Source organism: Haliotis rufescens, unplaced genomic scaffold (genome assembly GCF_023055435.1).
Source record: "Haliotis rufescens isolate VD_foot unplaced genomic scaffold, xgHalRufe1.0.p SCAF_12, whole genome shotgun sequence".
NCBI lineage: Eukaryota > Metazoa > Mollusca > Gastropoda > Lepetellida > Haliotidae > Haliotis > Haliotis rufescens.
The window spans coordinates 37,239,843-37,257,890 of record NW_025963802.1 but is presented as its reverse complement, the minus strand read 5'-3'; the positions used below and the strand labels follow the sequence as shown (position 1 = coordinate 37,257,890).

The window sequence follows — 18,048 nt, the reverse complement described above, 5'->3', positions numbered from 1 at the left end:
TAGTTAGATTTATACTTCATTCACCAAAACTTCAGTCACAAGTTTCTCTTTTTTTTTTATATTTCGAGACAAAGTCGCAACAAATGGATATTTCACCTAGAAATGACATGGGGCAATCCTGATGGTAACAAACAAGCTGACTTTGTTCGAAAAAGGTACTTATATGAATATCACCGATGTTTTGTTCAACAACAAAGATTTATAAGGTACTCTATTTGCCTGTTCACATGGACTGGCAGTCACATGAATTACAGGTCAAAACCTAATTTTACCGGTAAAAAACTGGTCATTACCGGTAAACGGGAACGCTGATATACTATACATGTCCACAGACCTTTGCAGGCCATATGTGGGTATAGGCCTCCAAGCACAATTCATACCCTATCCAGCACTTGTTAAACGGTCAAAAATCAAACTACATTGCCATTATGCTTGTCTATGGCCTTGGGAATTTGATCTATTTGTTTTACGTCGTAATCATAACACTTCAATACGGCTGTAAATAACAGAGCCTAGGGAAGGCAGACACTGAGTTGATATCATAAACAATGGTTCATGCCGTTGGGGTACAATGACACAATAACCTATGTGCCAAATTGTAACCACCCGATACCCATTTGACACGGCTCTTATGAGTGAGTGAGTGAGTGAGTGAGTTGGTTTTAACGCCGCTTTAAACAGTATTCCAGTTATATCGCGGCGTGTCAGCTTAATGTGGGAGGGAAGCCCGAAGTGATGGAGGTCTCAGACGTTTACCACTTCGGTGAAACCCACGAGCACCGGTATGGTGCTGACAAACCTAGAAACATAATCGGGGCGAACCGGGATTCGAACCCACAACCATAGGTTTCTGGCGTGCCCAAGGGACGCAACTCTGCACAGCGAATCGCGGCGCCTTAGACGAATGGGCCACCCGTGCCCCCACGGCTCTTATGACCATCATGGGAACATCTTCTGCCACGGAATCCCCACGGAACTAAAATGGACTTCGTCATCAGATGTGTCTGAAGAATTCAAGCTCACAAGTTGCTACAGATTGTTACCTTTACCAGATGGAACTGAAGATTTTAAAGATCAATTTTTAATGTTCCTTACAAACTTAATAACTGCAGCACTACATTCTATACGTACTTTATTAAGAAACTCGCAAGCTCTCAACGTTCATCCAGTTCAGCCCTCACTCTATGAAGGTTCTTACTCCAATGAACTCGCACAAAGTGAAAGTCAATTCGTAATTGATAGCGATTCTCAACACATGCTAATGATACAGGCGGAATCTTGCAATCGACTCTGCTTTTAGCAGATATTTCTTATAAATATGGAAAGGGTTTTGTGGCTATTATTTAAATAAATATCTATCCATTGGTGTAACAATACCCAATAGACGGGACCCAAGGGAGTAAAAATATATTGGATAATATCAACACTCAATATGAATGATAATTTGTAATAATTACCCAAAGATTTAATTGAGTGAGTGAGACGGGTTTTAACACCGCTTTTAACAGTATTCCAGTTATATCACGGCGTGTCAGCTTAATGTGGGATGAAAGCAGTGATGCAGGTCTCGGACGTTTACCACGTTTACTTTACCCGGGGCAAACTGGGATTCGAACCCACAATCATAGGTTTCTGGCGTGCCCAAGGGACGCAACTCTGCAAGCGAATCGCGGCGCCTTAGACGAATGGGCCGACCGTGCGCCCAAGGCCCTTATGACCATCATGGGAACATGTTCTGCCATGGAATCCCCACGGAACTAAAATGGACTTCGTCATCAGATGTGTCTGAAGAATTCAAGCTCACAAGTTGCTACAGATTGTTACCTTTACCAGATGGAACTGAAGATTTTAAAGATCAATTTTTAATGTTCCTTACAAACTTCATAACTGCAGCACTACATTCTATACGTACTTTATTAAGAAACTCGCAAGCTCTCAACGTTCATCCAGTTCAGCCCTCACTCTATGAAGGTTCTTACTCCAATGAACTCGCACAAAGTGAAAGTCAATTCGTAATTGATAGCGATTCTCAACACATGCTAATGATACAGGCGGAATCTTGCAATCGACTCTGCTTTTAGCAGATATTTCTTATAAATATGGAAAGGGTTTTGTGGCTATTATTTAAATAAATATCTATCCATTGGTGTAACAATACCCAATAGACGGGACCCAAGGGAGTAAAAATATATTGGATAATATCAACACTCAATATGAATGATAATTTGTAATAAATACTCAAAGATTTAACTGAGTGAGTGAGACGGGTTTTAACACCGCTTTTAACAGTATTCCAGTGATATCACGGCGTGTCAGCTTAATGTGGGAGGAAAGCCCGAAGTGATGCAGGTCTCTGACGTTTACCACGTTTACTCTACCCGGGGCAAACTGGGATTCGAACCCACATTCATAGGTTTCTGGCGTGCCCAAGGGACGCAACTCTGCAAGCGAATCGCGACAACCGGGCCACCCTTGCCCCCCTCAAAGGCTTAAAAAATTACCTGGAACCCTGATGCCTTTAATAAAATATTATTTAAAAAGATAACAGTTCTATTGTCTTGGGTTTGCATATGTTAAGCCCAGCCTTTCAATCGTAAAAATCACATGGTAACAATGTCATTTTGGTGGCAGACCAAAAGAATTTCCACCGATATGAGTGAGAGAGTGAGTTGGGTTTAATGCCGCTTTTAACAGTATTCCAGTTATATCACAGCTGTCAGCTTAATGTGGGAGGAAAGCCTGAAGTGATGCAGGTCTCGGATGTTTACCACTTCGGTGAAACCCACGAGCACGGGTATGGTGCTGACAAACCTAGAAACATAATCGGGGCGAACCGGGATTGCGAACCCATGATCATAGGTTTCTGGCGTGCCCAAGGGACGCAACTGTGCACAGCGAAAAGCGGTGCCTTAGACGACTGGGCCACCCGTGCCCCCTCCACGGATATGAAGCATTTCATTGTATCAGTGACACCTTATCCTGAATGCCTACAAGTTTACCACTAGAACCATGCATCATGAACCATTTGGACTTCACCAAGTAGGGGGATGCTTGACCTCAAGAATATTTATATGGATTCATCTTCTATCATGTTGTCTATTACAGTAAAACTTGGAAAAAGTGAGGGTGTGAGTTTGGCCTCTTTGATTGGTTGGTTGGTTGGTTTGTTGTTTAACGCCGCACTCAGCAATAATCCAGCTTTATAACGGCGTCCTGTAAATAATCGAGTCTGGACCAGACAACCAGTGATTGATATCATGAGCATCGATCCACACAATTGGGATCGATGACATGCATCAACCAAATCAGCAAGTCTGACCACCCGATCCTGTTAGTCGCCTCTTCGACAAGCATAGTCGCCTTTTACGGCAGGCATGGGTTGCTGGAGACCTATTCTACCCCGGATCTTCATGGGTCTGGCCACTTCGAGCAGTATTTGAGTTATATCATTGTGTCATGTGGGAGGAAAACCTGAAGTGATGCAGGCTTCGACATCTAACACTTTGGTGAAACAAGCATGGGTATGGTGCTGACAAACAAAGAAACAATCAGGGCTATGTAGGATTCGTACCCACAATCATTTGATCCTGGCACACCTATGGGACATAACTCTGCAGAGGTAATTGCAGCATCTAGAAACCTATGACTTACAATCTCATAAAAATCAAATCTATTAATTATAAACAAAACCTCTGCCTGAATATCTGACAGTTTGTTGTTAAACACCACTCAGCAATACTCCAGCTATATGACGACGGTCTGTAAATAATCTAATCTGGACCATCCACAAACACTGGCTGGACATCATGAGCATCAATTTATGCAATTTTGATACGATGCCATGTTTCAACCAAGCCTGAACGCTTGGTTGTCATGTCACCTCTTACAAGCATGGGCTGCTGGAGACCAATATGTGCTTGTACTAGCCTGGATTAACGTTGGTTGGTTGGTTTGTTGTTAAACACCGCACTCAGCAATATTCCAGCTATATGATGGCAGTCAGTAAATAATCAAGTCTGGATCTGACAATCCAGTGAATAATATCATGAGCATCGATCCACGCAATTGGGATTGATGACATGCATCAAACCATGTCAGTGAGCCTGACCACCCGATCCCGTTAGTCGCCTTTTATGACAAGCAGAGTCACCTTTTACGGCAAGCATGGGTTGCTGAAGACCTATTCTACCCTGGAATCTTCACTGGTCCAGGCTAATGTAGGTTTTAGATACCATGCCCCGTTGTAACATGGATACCCCACTCAGAGAGTATCAGTGGTTGAAATAATTTTAAAATCCAAAAACAGTCTGACAGGTGACCCATAAATGTTGCCTGCACATCTTCAAAGTTACCTGCCTGCATTCAGGCATTATAAATAGTGAAAAATCGCAAAAACCAAGAGACAAATCACGCCTTGATTCAGTTGAAATAATGCAAACAATTACTTGAGAATCTACAAGGAGTTATAATAAAACTCCTATTACATAACTATTCCTAAAATTATCTGTCCGGCAGGGGGTGAAAAATTTCATGCAGGCCAACAGAAAATGTGCCAGCCGCAGGCAGGCAGTTATTTCAGATACTGCAAACTGTATATGGACTTCGAGCTGAGCAGCGCTTGTTTTATCCCCTTATTGCCGAGCCCCAGACAGGGTAACAACAAGTACCATCTTTTAACCTCTATTGGTATTACGTGGCCCAGGTCGAACCTTCAACCTTCAGCTCTCAGGGCAGACACTCTTACCATTAGAGTGAGTGATTGAGTATTCTTTTACGCTGCTTTTAGCAATATTCCAGCAATATCACGGCGGGGGACACCAGAAATGGGCTTCACACATTGTACCCATGTCAGGAATCAAACCCGGGTCTTCAGCTTGACGAGTGAACACTTTAACCACAAGGCTATCCGACCGCCCCTCTTTCAATTAGACCAAGGAGGCGATGATTTAAATAAGATGGAAGACAACACGACACTTAGGTAACAACGCTGGAGATGTTTATTATGTGACAAAAGTGGGCGTGCGTCTTCATCAAACAAGCCTACACAAACACTGGAATGACACATTTTAACACTGACATTGCTAGTCACTCTGACTTCAAATAACAACAACACAAGCAAACATATATAAGTAAATATTCATTGCATATATCAGCGTGGTTGTCATATTGGTCTTACAGGATAAATACTCGAACCACTCACTGCTGGAGGTGCATGCAACGCTTGGCGCTGTGAAACCACAGAGCACTGTTATCACCTGATCGTTACATTTATACAGACACACATATTATTATTTAAATAATAGAATTGACAGAAGGGTTCATAATATAATGCACAGGCATTTCACTCATTCATAAATCTAAATAACATTTAAATATTTACTCCCAACCAAGAACCAGGAACCGAAATTTAAAATGTTTTGTAACTGATACGAACCCTGAGCCTCCATCCCCATTATACTTGAGCATCCACCACACACATGCAGCTCGGTAACATGGTTACATTGGGGTAACATGAGACCTGTGTCCATACAAAACATACACACGTCTTTGGAACCATTTTTGCTACATATTCTGAGTCTAACCTTTTTGAAAAATAATTGGTTTTTTTAGATATTTGAATTTAAAGACATATCATGGAGTCAGTATAGTCTGTAACCATGGCAACATGGCTAAAAAGATAGACGTGTTAAGTTGTGTAGTTCTCTGCAACGCAAATTATCACAAAGCTCAAACACATCAGCATTCAAAAATCACGCTAGTCGCCTAACCCACGGCTACAAAATTATGCTGAGAAGGAAATATTGAATGATGCTAGTCCTCATAGACTAGTAGCATTTGGAGGCTATGATTTTAAACCAGTTCTCAATGCTTCAATTTTGCTACGACCTGGAACTGAATAAAACTTACAGAAAACAAGCAGGACAAACTACAAACTCAGAGGACGAGTGAACTAAGGATTTCACTAATCCTCTGGGACAAGTCTTAAAAAATAATAATTCTATGGCTGCACGTGTATGCTGGATCACAAAGAGTCGTTAGTCGGATGTCTACAGTAACATCTCCAGTAACGTGTCGACCTCAGTAACGTGTCGACCTCCAGGCAACACAACTGTCCCCCTCCAAGAAGCAATCGTATGATGAGCCAATTCAATAATAGGAAAGTTAGATCTGCCACAACATCTTGATAGCAGTACACACACCGACGTCATTGTAGTTGAAGTTGATGAGTCCTGCAAAGGTGAGGATGCTGATGAGATACCACGGGTACTTGATCCAGGGTACGAACTTCTCCAAGTAGTCAGACAGCACGCCACTGATGCCCCTGGAAGTAGGAGAGAGGAGAAATACAGCTATCAGTGTAGGAAATAGTTCGAAATAGCTGCCTGCCCACAAGTGACAAGTAACATTTCTGTAAACCTGCCCCGAGTGTCGAGTTGAAAACTCTAGGCAATACATATTTAGTTCTATGAATCATCAGGTCAGTTAAGGCGTCATGATCGTACAACTTTCTTCCAAACGACAATGTTACGATTCAAATTGCTTTTGCTTATTATTAATAATACCTAAAGTTGCTAATTTTTAGAAATGAATGAACTTGAGCGATTTCTTTTCACCAGGTAAAATTATGATCGAATGTGAAAAATGATTAAATTATAAAGAAAACATTGGACTGCTTGCCACTCAACGTGAAGTGCCAAAAGTCAACAATGGCCGTTTCTGGTAGTTGTGTGCCAAGAAATTTGGCAGATACTTTTTCAACTAGTGATGTTTTCTTTTAGAGGTAAATAAACTACAGAACGTTTGGATATTTTGCAAGCATTTATGCATACCATACATAACTTAAAATAAACACAAGGCTGACTCGTTAAACAGTTATTGCGAGTTTTGTTAACAAGCCCTCCAGTGAACTTTGGAAACTAATTCACAAACTGGTTACAACCAATCACCAGTGAACATCCAGTGAAGTGGGTTTAGCGCTGCTTTGAACAGTATTCAGGAAAGCCTAAAGTGATGCAGGTCTCAGACATTTACCACTTTGGTGAAACCCTAGAGGATAGGCAAGGTGCTGACAAACCAAGAAACATAATCAGGAAGAATCAGGGATTCAAACCCATGACCAAAGGTTTCTGGCATATCCAAGGGTGCCAATTAAGGTGCCTTGATGACTGGGCCACTTGCGACCCCTGAACATACAGAAGCTGATGCATGTATTTATCTAGGGCAGTGATAGAAATGTATTAAGTTTCAAGTGGGCCACAGTGCACTTTTAAAGATGATTCTGTATGCCCTTTTGGACTTTGTATGCCAATAAGAATATTTATTTGGACATTCTTACTTTATTTCATTGTCAGAATTGCTCAGTTTGTACAGTAGAATACACTATTAAAATAGAAATCTACACCATTTGCTCAATAATGTTTAGAGAATCAGTGATTAATGATGGCTACATAATGTCATCTTCATTAGAGAACAAAAATATTGTAATAACAGTATATTATTACAGCACTCACTTTATCCATTAGTCCGAAGTCCCTGTCTAGTAAAATTTGTTATGGCCTAGTAAGATCAGCCAGTACTAGTCCATAGACTAAGACTAAAAGCAACTGAAAATAATTTCAAAATACAAGTTCAGGATAGTAAACTCAAATGTTTTTGACACAGGCTGCGGTACAGTTTACGTGGTTACCAAATTCAAGGCAGTTCATGGTTTCAAGGTCAGACTGCCAATTCTGAGGCTGTTTCGGCCAACCTTGCCCTTCCAGCTAGCAGTTAGCATGGGACCTGTTCTGCCTTAGAGTTCTATACTAAAACCTCTCACCAGTAGCCATGCAGAAAGACGACGGTGGAGATAGCGTAGTCCATGGCAGCGCCCTGATACAGGATGCAGGCCGGCATGATGGGAATCATGGAGATCATGACTACGCGCTCGATCTTCCAGTGAGAGGATGCCATCATCATGTGGCCGGTGCCTCGCTTCTCCTCTGGAACAAAACAGTTGCACGTGTGTAGTAACTCGATGGTTTGGGAGACGAACATCTGTGTTTTTAATGTAGAGCCATGTCACCTGTAGGTATGACAAGACACTATTAAGATGTCAAATCTAGCACAGTTTACCAAGGCATTGAAGCTCACCTTGGTATGTACTCAACAGTTTAAAATGTCACCAAATACAGCCACTCCTTATGTTGTGAAGTCAATAAAAGACTGATTCATACGATTTAGAACCACTTAACCATTGATAGGGTCGGTGGGGAAGCCTAGCGGTTAAAGTGTTGGCACGTCATGCCGAAGACCTGGGTTCAATTTACCATATGGGTACAATGTGTGAAGCCCATTTTTCACTGTCCCCTTTCGTGATATTGCTCGAATGTTACTAAAGGCGGCATAAAACCTTACTCACTCACAAACCATTGTTAACAACAGCTGCTGTAAGGACCGAGTTTCAAATATGCTCTGCATAACTACTGGGGACAAAAAGCTTATTTCACAGGAGAAAATTAAAATCAGTTCTCGCTGCCACTAAACGTCAGAACGACCTTTCACGAAATTTGACCGACCACTGAAACAACTTACAAGAAGTCAACATCAGCCAATTAGAAAGCAGCTTTCTCGAGCTTTACAGCACTCGTTTCAACATGGTGACTTCCATTTCTGACTATGCTTGAAAAATATGTTCACACAGTTCTTGATTAAAATATTGAAAACTGAACAAACGAACATTCCGGTATGTCTGATATATAGTTGAGATTGTATGGCAGTGCTTCCAACATACTGTGCAACACCTCCCCCATTCAAATGTTTATCCCATGGAAGCGAGAGATAGACGATAATTTTGTCAGTCAGTCGTACGGGCCGTAACTGTTGTTCAGTATACCCTGTGTTAACGTTTTCGAGGTTGCATGATTAGACACATTCAGACTGTCACTTTCATGATCTGGTAAGCGACACATTGATTGGTCGGATGAAAGGTCGCTCTGACGTGACCCGTAATGGGATGTCCTCAGGTCTTTGTTTAGCGATAGCGAGAACTAAGATCTGATTTTAATGAGATTGGTTGGCTCATGGCCAGTTAAATAACAAAAGGCTTGCTGAACTGTAATGTTATGGCCCATCTGTCTAGACAAAATGACACCCATTCTCCATGTATGTTTAATTGGACACGACTCATGAATCATGTAATTTTGATGACAAAATATTTAGGGGGATGATGTCGTGGGGGATGGTTATCTTGGTAGAATGACAACCAGCTGCCATTTTGTAATGTTGTGTACAACATCTTTTTTTGCTAAAATTCACAACAGATTGAGAAAAATGAAAGCCAGGATTTAATCTCAGAGTGCAGGAAAAGGTGTTTCAGGGGGAGGTGTTCTAAAATTTTCAGAGCCCTACTAGGTGGCTCTGCTATCTCAGTTTTAGCCACTTCTCAGCCTCCACCATTTAGTTGTAGGCCAGCTAGTTTGGAGAAGGGCCAGTAACTTTTAAAAGGAGCAAGTCCTGCATGCTATATACAAATTTGTTGTTAAACTGACCCCTGTGTATTGTGCATCATCTTATAGGCCACATATCACAGTGCACAGACTAAGTGTATCGTTTCACCGTTCATCATGTTAATAATAATCTACAATCAGTGATTTATATGAAAACACGTTACCTGGTGTGAAGGGACCTCTCCTTGCCCTGAAGTAATCAAGGGCTGACATCGACTGTGAACTGACTGCAATTGTCTTCTTGGACATTGCCAGGGGAGACGATGCAGTTTGAAAGCGAAACAAAATGCATTGTGAACCTAGAAAAAAACAACATAATAAATGTGAACAATGGCATAAAACAAGAGCCACAAGGCTCTGCAGCTCTCTCAATCTAAGAAGTAACAATTCTATTACACTTCAACCTTATTTACAAACATATACACATATCTTTAGCATGGTACAGTGTTACCACTGGCTTTTGAAACTTTCAGTCCCGGTGGACTGGCAACTCTAAAAATTACCAGTCCCCTCCAATTTTTGTCAGTCCCAACTTCGAACAAATAAAATAATGTATGAAAACGACCTGCTTTTAATTCTTTTAACATCATATTCAACATTTCACTTTGGTCTAAGTATCTAAAAATAGATATTTAACCTCAAAGCAAAGCAAAATGTTATTCCCTTGCACTAAAATTCGACGAGAAACCCTGATGATAAAAGACAAGCTGACTGCATGAAAAATATACTTCAGTCATAATCACCAATCTTTTGTTCAACAAAAAAATATTTATAAGGTACTTTATTAGCCGGTCCACAGGGACTGACAGTCACATGACATAAAAAAACTGTTAAATGGGAACACTGATGGCAAAAAACAATTTGCAGCACAGTAGAAGGCTGTGAGTTTATGAAGACCTATATGAGTGTAATTTGAGTGAGTGAGTTGGGTTTAACGCCGCTTTTAACAGTATTCCAGTTATATCAGCTTAATGTGGGAGGAAAGCCCGAAGTGATGCAGGTCTCTGACGTTTACCACATTGGTGAAACCCACGAGCACGGGTATGGTGCTGACAAACCTAGAAACATAATCGGGACGAACCGAGATTCCAAACCACAATCATAGGTTTCTGTCGTGCCCAAGGGACGCAACTCTGCACAGCGAATCGCAGCGCCTTGGACAATTGGGCCACACGTGGCCCCTGTATGAGTGAAAAGATGGGGACCGAAAAGACCATGATCTGCTGAACCTAAAGCTAAGAACTGTGCAAAGGTCTCAAGGGAACAACAACATCAAAGGTTAATCCCCTTCATGCAGCAAACACGGCGGTCGTCCGACCCATAAGGGATCGACATACCCCCACTCCTCAATATCAGCTGGTAACAAGCAGAGCTCCATATAACTTTTTGAGCAATTGAGTTTTTACTTGAAGATTTCTACTTTGGTTGAGTTATTACATTTTTCATTGGGTAACCAACATTTTTTCACTCATCTATTCATCACTCGATTGGTTTGTTTTTTTCCCCCAATGAGTAAACATTTTGAGATTTAACTCAAAATTAAATAATGTTTTAGATGTATATAAAGGTTCTAAATACAGGCTTTGTCCGGAAAGTAAATTAGCTCGTAATTGTGTTTCAGAAAATAGCTCCGTTGTTCGCATGCTGAAAAAGCATCATTGGGTATTTACAATCTGTATTATACATTTGAGTTTTTCATTTAATGCATGTGTTCTGTATGCAAGTTAATTGAAAGTAATTGGGTTTTGACTATTTTGGGGGGTTATTTTACGCAAATATGCAGCTTATCAGTAGCTCTGTTGTTTCCTTATTTACAAATGTGTACATATACCTGCGTAAAAGAAAAAGGGTGTAAAAGATTCTGTGAAAAAGAAAAGAAAGTGTCCACTAGACAACAAAGTTGACCGCAAGCAGTGATGCCTACATTCACACAAGTCTAAGCCCAGTGACCAGTGCCTACAAAAATTTGATATTCAAAAAATTAAAATACCATGTCCGTCTTAACAAACCCAGTATGCTTGACAGTCAAACAAGTAGATATTTACGTTTTAGTTCTGTGGATTAGGTAAAAATTCTCTTGAAAACAAAATTAAATATATAAACACAGAATTTATGTTATAAACTTATATCCAGCACATATATTGTACTCAGCTACATATGTTTACATTAGTTAATAAGATTGTAATTCTTCCTTATTTTCTAAACAACTTATTCTTGAATGAGCTTAGTCTACCAATACGATGGCTCCCCATACATAATCCAGACTTCACAAGGCAAATTAATCATTGGTACTGTAAGCAACGATCCAAGTGGTCGAGGTACGATGGTACATAATCAGCTAAGTTACAGAGTCTGGGTCCCGTTCCACAAAGCAATCGTAGCGCTACGATTGTCGTAAGTCTATGTTAAAGTATGGGAGTTACGATTGTCTTAGTGCTACGATCGCTCTGTGGAACGTTATTTTACGCAAATACGCAAATATGCAGCTTATCGGTAGCTCTGTTGTTTCCTTATTTACAAATGTGTACATATACCTGCGTAAATTCTTACAATGAGCATAGGCAATATGGGATTACCAGCCGGGTTAGAATATTAAACTATGTTGTTGGTATATGTTTAGAAATACTTCTATATATCTCTAGACATGGTGGATATGATATACCCTCATAATTATATTGTAATTAATTCATATAAAATATGGGTACGATTTGTTAAGGCTGACCATGAAAGGAAAGCTTCAGTCATGAAACAAATGAGTATTTGAAATGTCATTTCAAGCATTGAAAAGACTATGTCAAATTTGGTACACTTAAATAGTGTACATAAATAGAATTACTGAAAACTGAAAAACACCTTCATCTAGTCATTTTTCTTCATCTAATTTTAATATCTTATTTAAATATTAATAATTTGCAAATTAAAGATAAACAGCTGAGAAAGAATGAGTTGGATAGCTTGCTAAATATATTTTTGTACAAAAGAATATATTAGTATCAGAGAGGTTCAATCCTTTTCCAACATGAATAAGCATGCGCTGTTTAACACCTACATTAAAATTACTATAAGAATAAGAGAATAAGAGTTATAGAGTAGAACAAGAGTTATCATTGTTGTTTGATGTAGTTCTCGTGTTCATATGCCAATATGGAAACCTTCGAGAGGGGCAGTGTAATTGATTTCTGAATATCATTTGGTTATCATCTATATGAAACAGTTGTTCAATTCATAATGATCAGCATCCATAAACACATGTTAAACATGCCTGTATGTAAAACTGCCTCGCTCACTAAATATCACTATGTGCATTTGTTATGGTTGGTGTGCGGTCCAATCACAGCACTCAACGCCATTGAGCGCAAAGATTTCTTGTCTACTTCCATGACCGACAGCTGCGACTGAGACAACTTTTCGATAAAATCACCCGATATAGCTAATAAAGTGCAAAAAGTGAAGGTTTGCGGCATGCAGGGCGTATGTGGAGGGAGGTGGTTGAGGTCTTGTGAACATGACATTCACACGTTTACATTTAACTTAAACGATACATCCAATTTCAACTTCGACCAAGATGGCGAGTGATGTACCTTGTCTGTTTATATATATATGGTTCCGGTTTTTCAGTAATATCACTATCCTGCTTCAGGGGCCTGTGCTATTGGGCTAAGGATAGATTTGGGTGTAATACAGTCTAACTTAACCCAATTGACCCTAAGGATTGAGGCACGCAAGATCAATGAAGCAAAAACTACTCTATAAGCTGCACCCAGAAAACTGCATTCTTGCCAATGTTTATAACACTGGTGCATATCGCTCAACAGGAAAATAGCAGTCAATAAAATGTGTCCAACTTTCGTCTGACATCACTATTCAAAACAAACGAAATAAACAGTCCATCCTAACGCTTGAGTGTGTGATACTTAAAAACTCTTGAATTCCATTGTTGGTATAAACATGATATATGAAGGACTTTTACATAAACGTATGTGAGAACGACGGCAATGTTTACAATGCTAATGAATCAGAGAGAATGACCTTGTGCTTGCTAGGTATCTAGGAAAGGTCAGATAAAGGAAGCGTTTCATTTTTCTCTATTTGCAGACACATTCACCCTTTGTTCAACTGATAAACTATAATTCCTCGCTATTGGTAACTACTATAAAAAGGTAGAGAAGATGTCTCAATGCAACAGCTGATGACGGCTAGTCGGTACGAGAACTTGAACAACTTTTAGAGTTTTGAACACGGTGTTACGGAACCGACACATGTTCTCGTGCAAAAAGTATAATTCTACGGAATATGAAAACAATTAGATTTTGAAGATGGTTGTTTATTTATCCTGTTCGTGCAATTTCACTACTCTGACCATATAAGCATTCGAGAAAAAGACGCTATTACCTCGACTGCAGGCTCTCAGAATGTTAACAGTCGCCATATTGCTGACCTACAATGTCAAGGTTGGAAGGGGCGCAACTCGTTGCAGAATTGAACGGCACGCCACATTAAATCATTCTGATAAACTATTAAATTCATATTTGCCCTGAGAAGACATTATCGTGTACTGTGACTGTATACAAACTAATACGACTTCGTTTTCTATGGATTGCTATCACACAACAGCTTGTATTCGTCTTGGATTGTAATTATTTTTATGAGAAACTTTTAGATAGATAATAATTTACGCGAAAACAGTTTTAACAGCAAGTTCAGTAATGACTATGTATCGATCGTTCTTGAATTAAAGGCTCGCGGTTCCGGTAACCATTTCCAGTCTAGGTCTAGGCCTTGTATAGAAGGTCTAGACGTTGTAATGAAGGTCTAGACGTTGTAAACAGCACCTTCAGCAAAAGTTTCTTAGTTAAAGACCAAATTAAGGATTAATATTTGGAGCCGTTATAGAACATGTTCCCCATTATATTCATTCAAGGATGAAAATGCTAAGGATAGAGTCGGGGGTAAAACTACCTTAACACAATTAACGCTAGGGATCGCGAATTCCTATATTCCTTCTTTGATAAACTATTGGATGGCGAACATATTCTATAGTCGTACCTAATATTTTACTCTTAGCTTGATCCACACTATAGTATTAGCTTGATCCACATTATAACATTTAAGATAGCAGACAATCAAAGTCGTCTTTGAACAACTTCAATCATATTTGCTGCGAGTGGCATCTAGACGTAACCTGGTGGATGTGTCATAATGAATGTTCCCCTTTATTATGACATCATTAATAACAGACGCTGTTTCCGCGATATGTTTAACGAAGCAAAGTCCATTCAAAACGAAAAGTACAAAGTTCACCTGGTGGTAAAAATTTAAAAAATAAGGACTTTACCAGCCCCGATAAAGATAACCTTGTCCTTGTCAATTTATACTTTCTGTAATATAAATAAATAATAATTTATACAGTATAAACCATAAATATTTTGTGGCAAACCTTCAAGACGTATTTTATATGATATTTGTTGCTAAATCACGAAAAACAGAATCTTTAAGTTTTGAGATACAGAAATGAAACGTATAGATGAACTTCACACGACTGAAACAGTATGACATACCTTTGTAGTAATATCGCGAATACGCTCGTGAAAACTATCACGATGCGTTAACGGTAAATCCGTTAAATGCATCAGCCAAACAGCAGCAGCAGCGGCGGCCCAGGTGTATGTTTTAGATCTGGAAGGGCAGCATCAATGTTTCAGAAAGAAATGAGACTGCTTCTTGTCATTCGTCGTTCAAGCAGTGTCTGTTTGTCTGCTCTCGAGAACGTATGTTACTATACAAACACCGTTCGAGTCCAAAGGTTGTCGCGTTATAACGGGGCGTCCTGAGTCACCACATTGTCTCAAATATTAGTTGCCATTACAGTGTAAGCATTCATAAATTAATACTCAGAGTCATTTAAATACCTATATTTTATAATTTTTCTAATCAAATAACACGCTTATATCTTCGAGTGACAAAAGTTGATATTTTCATGAGTAATGCTGCCAAGAGTGAAAATGTTAACTTAAGTTAAGGGCTCGAAAAACATCCACTCGTCTGCTTGTATTGACCAGTGGCAGCATGTGCAGGGCGAGAAAGAGTGAGTGAGTATAGTTTTACACCGCTTTTAGCAATATTCCAGTAATATCACGGCGAATGACACAAGACATGGTTATGAATCATTGTACCAGTGTGGGAAACGAACCCGAGCATTCGGCGTATCGAGCAAACACCTTAACCACTAGACTACCCCACCGCCCAACTTTAACTTTCTTATGTCATGAGTTAAACACGTTATTCGACAAGAAAAATTCCAATGTTCTATTTATTTTTTTAGTAATGTACTTTCTTAGTCATCTTCACCGTCTTACTCTGAAAATCAAAGTGTCATTGGCGTATAGTGGATCCTTCACTCGAATGCGATATCGATTTTACGTTTTCAGATAAATACAGTAATTAATCACTTAAAACATCACAAAATAAACTGCACTGTTACAAACTCAAACTACTATATTAAAAATAGGTCCCAACAAATAACAGAGCCTGTGTAAGTACCGGGGTCGAATAGTTCTTCAGCAACCCTTGCTTGCAGAAAAACATCGTCTATGATTGTCGTAAGAGGCGACTAACGGGATCGGGTGGTCAGGGTCGTTGACTTTGTTGATTTATCATTTAACTTAAGCATTTATCCATGACATAAGCTTATGACATAAAAACATGTATGTCATACCCCAATGACATAAGTATGCAAATTAGATATGCAAATTAGATAACCGGAAGAGGGAGCGGTTTGATTTGAAACTATATATTATAAGTGAAGTTACACCAGAGATATAATCAGATTACACAGAATCGTTGTTGTTACCGTTATTAAAGTTTCAATTATTCTGCAAAAGTCTGTTCAAGTATTTTGTTTAAAATAATCCGAGGAACTTTTTTTCTCAGCGAATTGTTTATTTTGGTTTACATGGCTATGGAAAACATGTATCACTACGCACGATCTATACGTAAGATTTCGACAAGTTGCTGATGTTAATGTTTAATGCAATTATTCCTTAATTTGGAAGCAAAAATGTGAAAATGATAAATAGAATTCATCACGAGTGTTTTTTAATATGGGAAATATCAACCTCGTCCCGTTAATCGGTATTTGCCTCGCCAAAGGCTCGGCAAATACCGATTAACTAAGACTCGGTTGATATTTCCCATATCAAAAAACACTCGTGATGAATCCTCTATGTATGTCATCGCATCTCAATTGCGGATATCGATGCTCTTGATATCAATCACTGCATTGTCTAGTCCAGACTCTATTATTTACAGACCGCCGTCATATAACTGGAATATTGCTGAATGCGGCGTTAAACAACAAACAAACAACAAAATAACAGCGTGCGTGTGATTATCGTAACATAAGAGTGTAAAGGTTGAATACAAAATATTACGCCAGAGGATAAACAGTCACCTCCATCCGACGAAGTGACGTGTACTGTTAAAACATTTTGATAGAGAGACACATTTCTTATTAAACTAGCCATTATTGGGTGAAATTTAAACATATTTACACATGTTCGTGGAATTGACTGAATGTTGCTAAGAGGAGCAACTATATCTATTTTGCAAAACCTGAGGCCAATTTAATTATTTTTCAAGCATTTCCACTAATCTGATTTCACTATCTAACATGTTTCGTTAAGTGTGTAATGTCTTCAGTACAGCTCCTGCAATAAATAAAAATTGAAAAAAATATTAGGTTCTACCGAGATTTGAACTCGGATCGCTGGATTCAGAGTCCAAAGTGCTAACCATTACACCATAGAACCTCCACGCAGATGGAAGGTCTAGTTGTAAACTACAATCGTAAATCTCGGCACGTAACTGTTCTAGAAGAGTTTGTATGTTTTGTTTATTGAGACCATGCGCGGTGTGCAACTATACATAGTGAAATCGGTTTACACTTGTAATCCATTTCAGGGCAGCAACATGGACTCATCCTGACCCAATGAAAGAAAAGGAAATGGCGACGCGAAGTTTGTCGAGCGCGTCAGGGGCCTCAAGTGCTCAGGGTCCGTGACAGCGCGTGCCACCTTCGCTGCCGGTGAAAGGTTTTCTGCGTGGAGCTTGAAAACAATCTTTGGCCCTGTATGCATTTTGGGGATTCAGCATTTCCACTGAGCTGGTCTTACAGATCGACCATGTTTCGTAAAGGGTCATGTCTTCAACACAGTTCATGAAAAACATTTGAATAACACGAAACTGTTGGGGAAAAAAGATTAGGTTCTACCGAGATTTGAACTCGGATCGCTGGATTCAGAGTCCAAAGTGCTAACCATTACACCATAGAACCGCCTGGCAAATCGAGGCGCTCGTGTTAATGTTAATAGCAAGCGGAGATTTGAATCTGTGTTGCAAGTGTTCGATCTAAATTTTAACAAAACTGTCGTGATATATCCACGCAATGGATTGCACCGTTTGTAGTACATTCGAGGCTTGTAGCTAGGATACTCGACTCAATAAAACGTTTATTTGGGTTCAGCTGCGAATTCCTGTGATCTGTGATTCAAGGCCCGTATGT

General features: G+C 39.5%; 1 protein-coding gene and 2 non-coding genes across 3 annotated transcripts; all 3 read right to left on the bottom strand.

Moving 5' to 3' along the window:
* Positions 1 to 4,979: 4,979 nt before the first annotated feature.
* LOC124136568 (succinate dehydrogenase [ubiquinone] cytochrome b small subunit B, mitochondrial-like) lies at positions 4,980 to 13,965 on the bottom strand. The gene is made up of 4 exons (XM_046502520.2): positions 13,881 to 13,965; positions 9,653 to 9,787; positions 7,820 to 7,982; positions 4,980 to 6,322 (listed from the first exon to the last, which is right to left on the bottom strand). Exons 1-4 carry the CDS (start codon positions 13,915 to 13,917, stop codon positions 6,163 to 6,165), a joined length of 495 nt encoding a protein of 164 aa, XP_046358476.1. The 5' UTR covers positions 13,918 to 13,965; the 3' UTR covers positions 4,980 to 6,162.
* A 3,259-nt stretch (positions 13,966 to 17,224) lies between these two features.
* On the bottom strand, positions 17,225 to 17,296 carry Trnaq-cug. Its single transcript has one exon. It is a non-coding gene; the product is annotated as a tRNA-Gln (tRNA).
* Positions 17,297 to 17,748: 452 nt separating this feature from the next.
* On the bottom strand, positions 17,749 to 17,820 carry Trnaq-cug. Its single transcript has one exon. It is a non-coding gene; the product is annotated as a tRNA-Gln (tRNA).
* Between the last annotated feature and the right edge of the window lie 228 nt (positions 17,821 to 18,048).

Bases quoted from the DNA above. Each gene is read 5' to 3' on its own strand.
- LOC124136568 (XM_046502520.2), bottom strand. From the start codon at position 13,917: ATGGCGACTGTTAACATTCTGAGAGCCTGCAGTCGAG. The intron at 7,983-9,652 runs GTAACGTGTTTT...GTTTTGTTCCAG, and splicing joins GAGAGGTCCCTTCACACCAG to AGGAGAAGCGAGGCACCGGC. The intron at 6,323-7,819 runs GTGAGAGGTTTT...TCCTACTTCCAG, and splicing joins GTCTTTCTGCATGGCTACTG to GGGCATCAGTGGCGTGCTGT.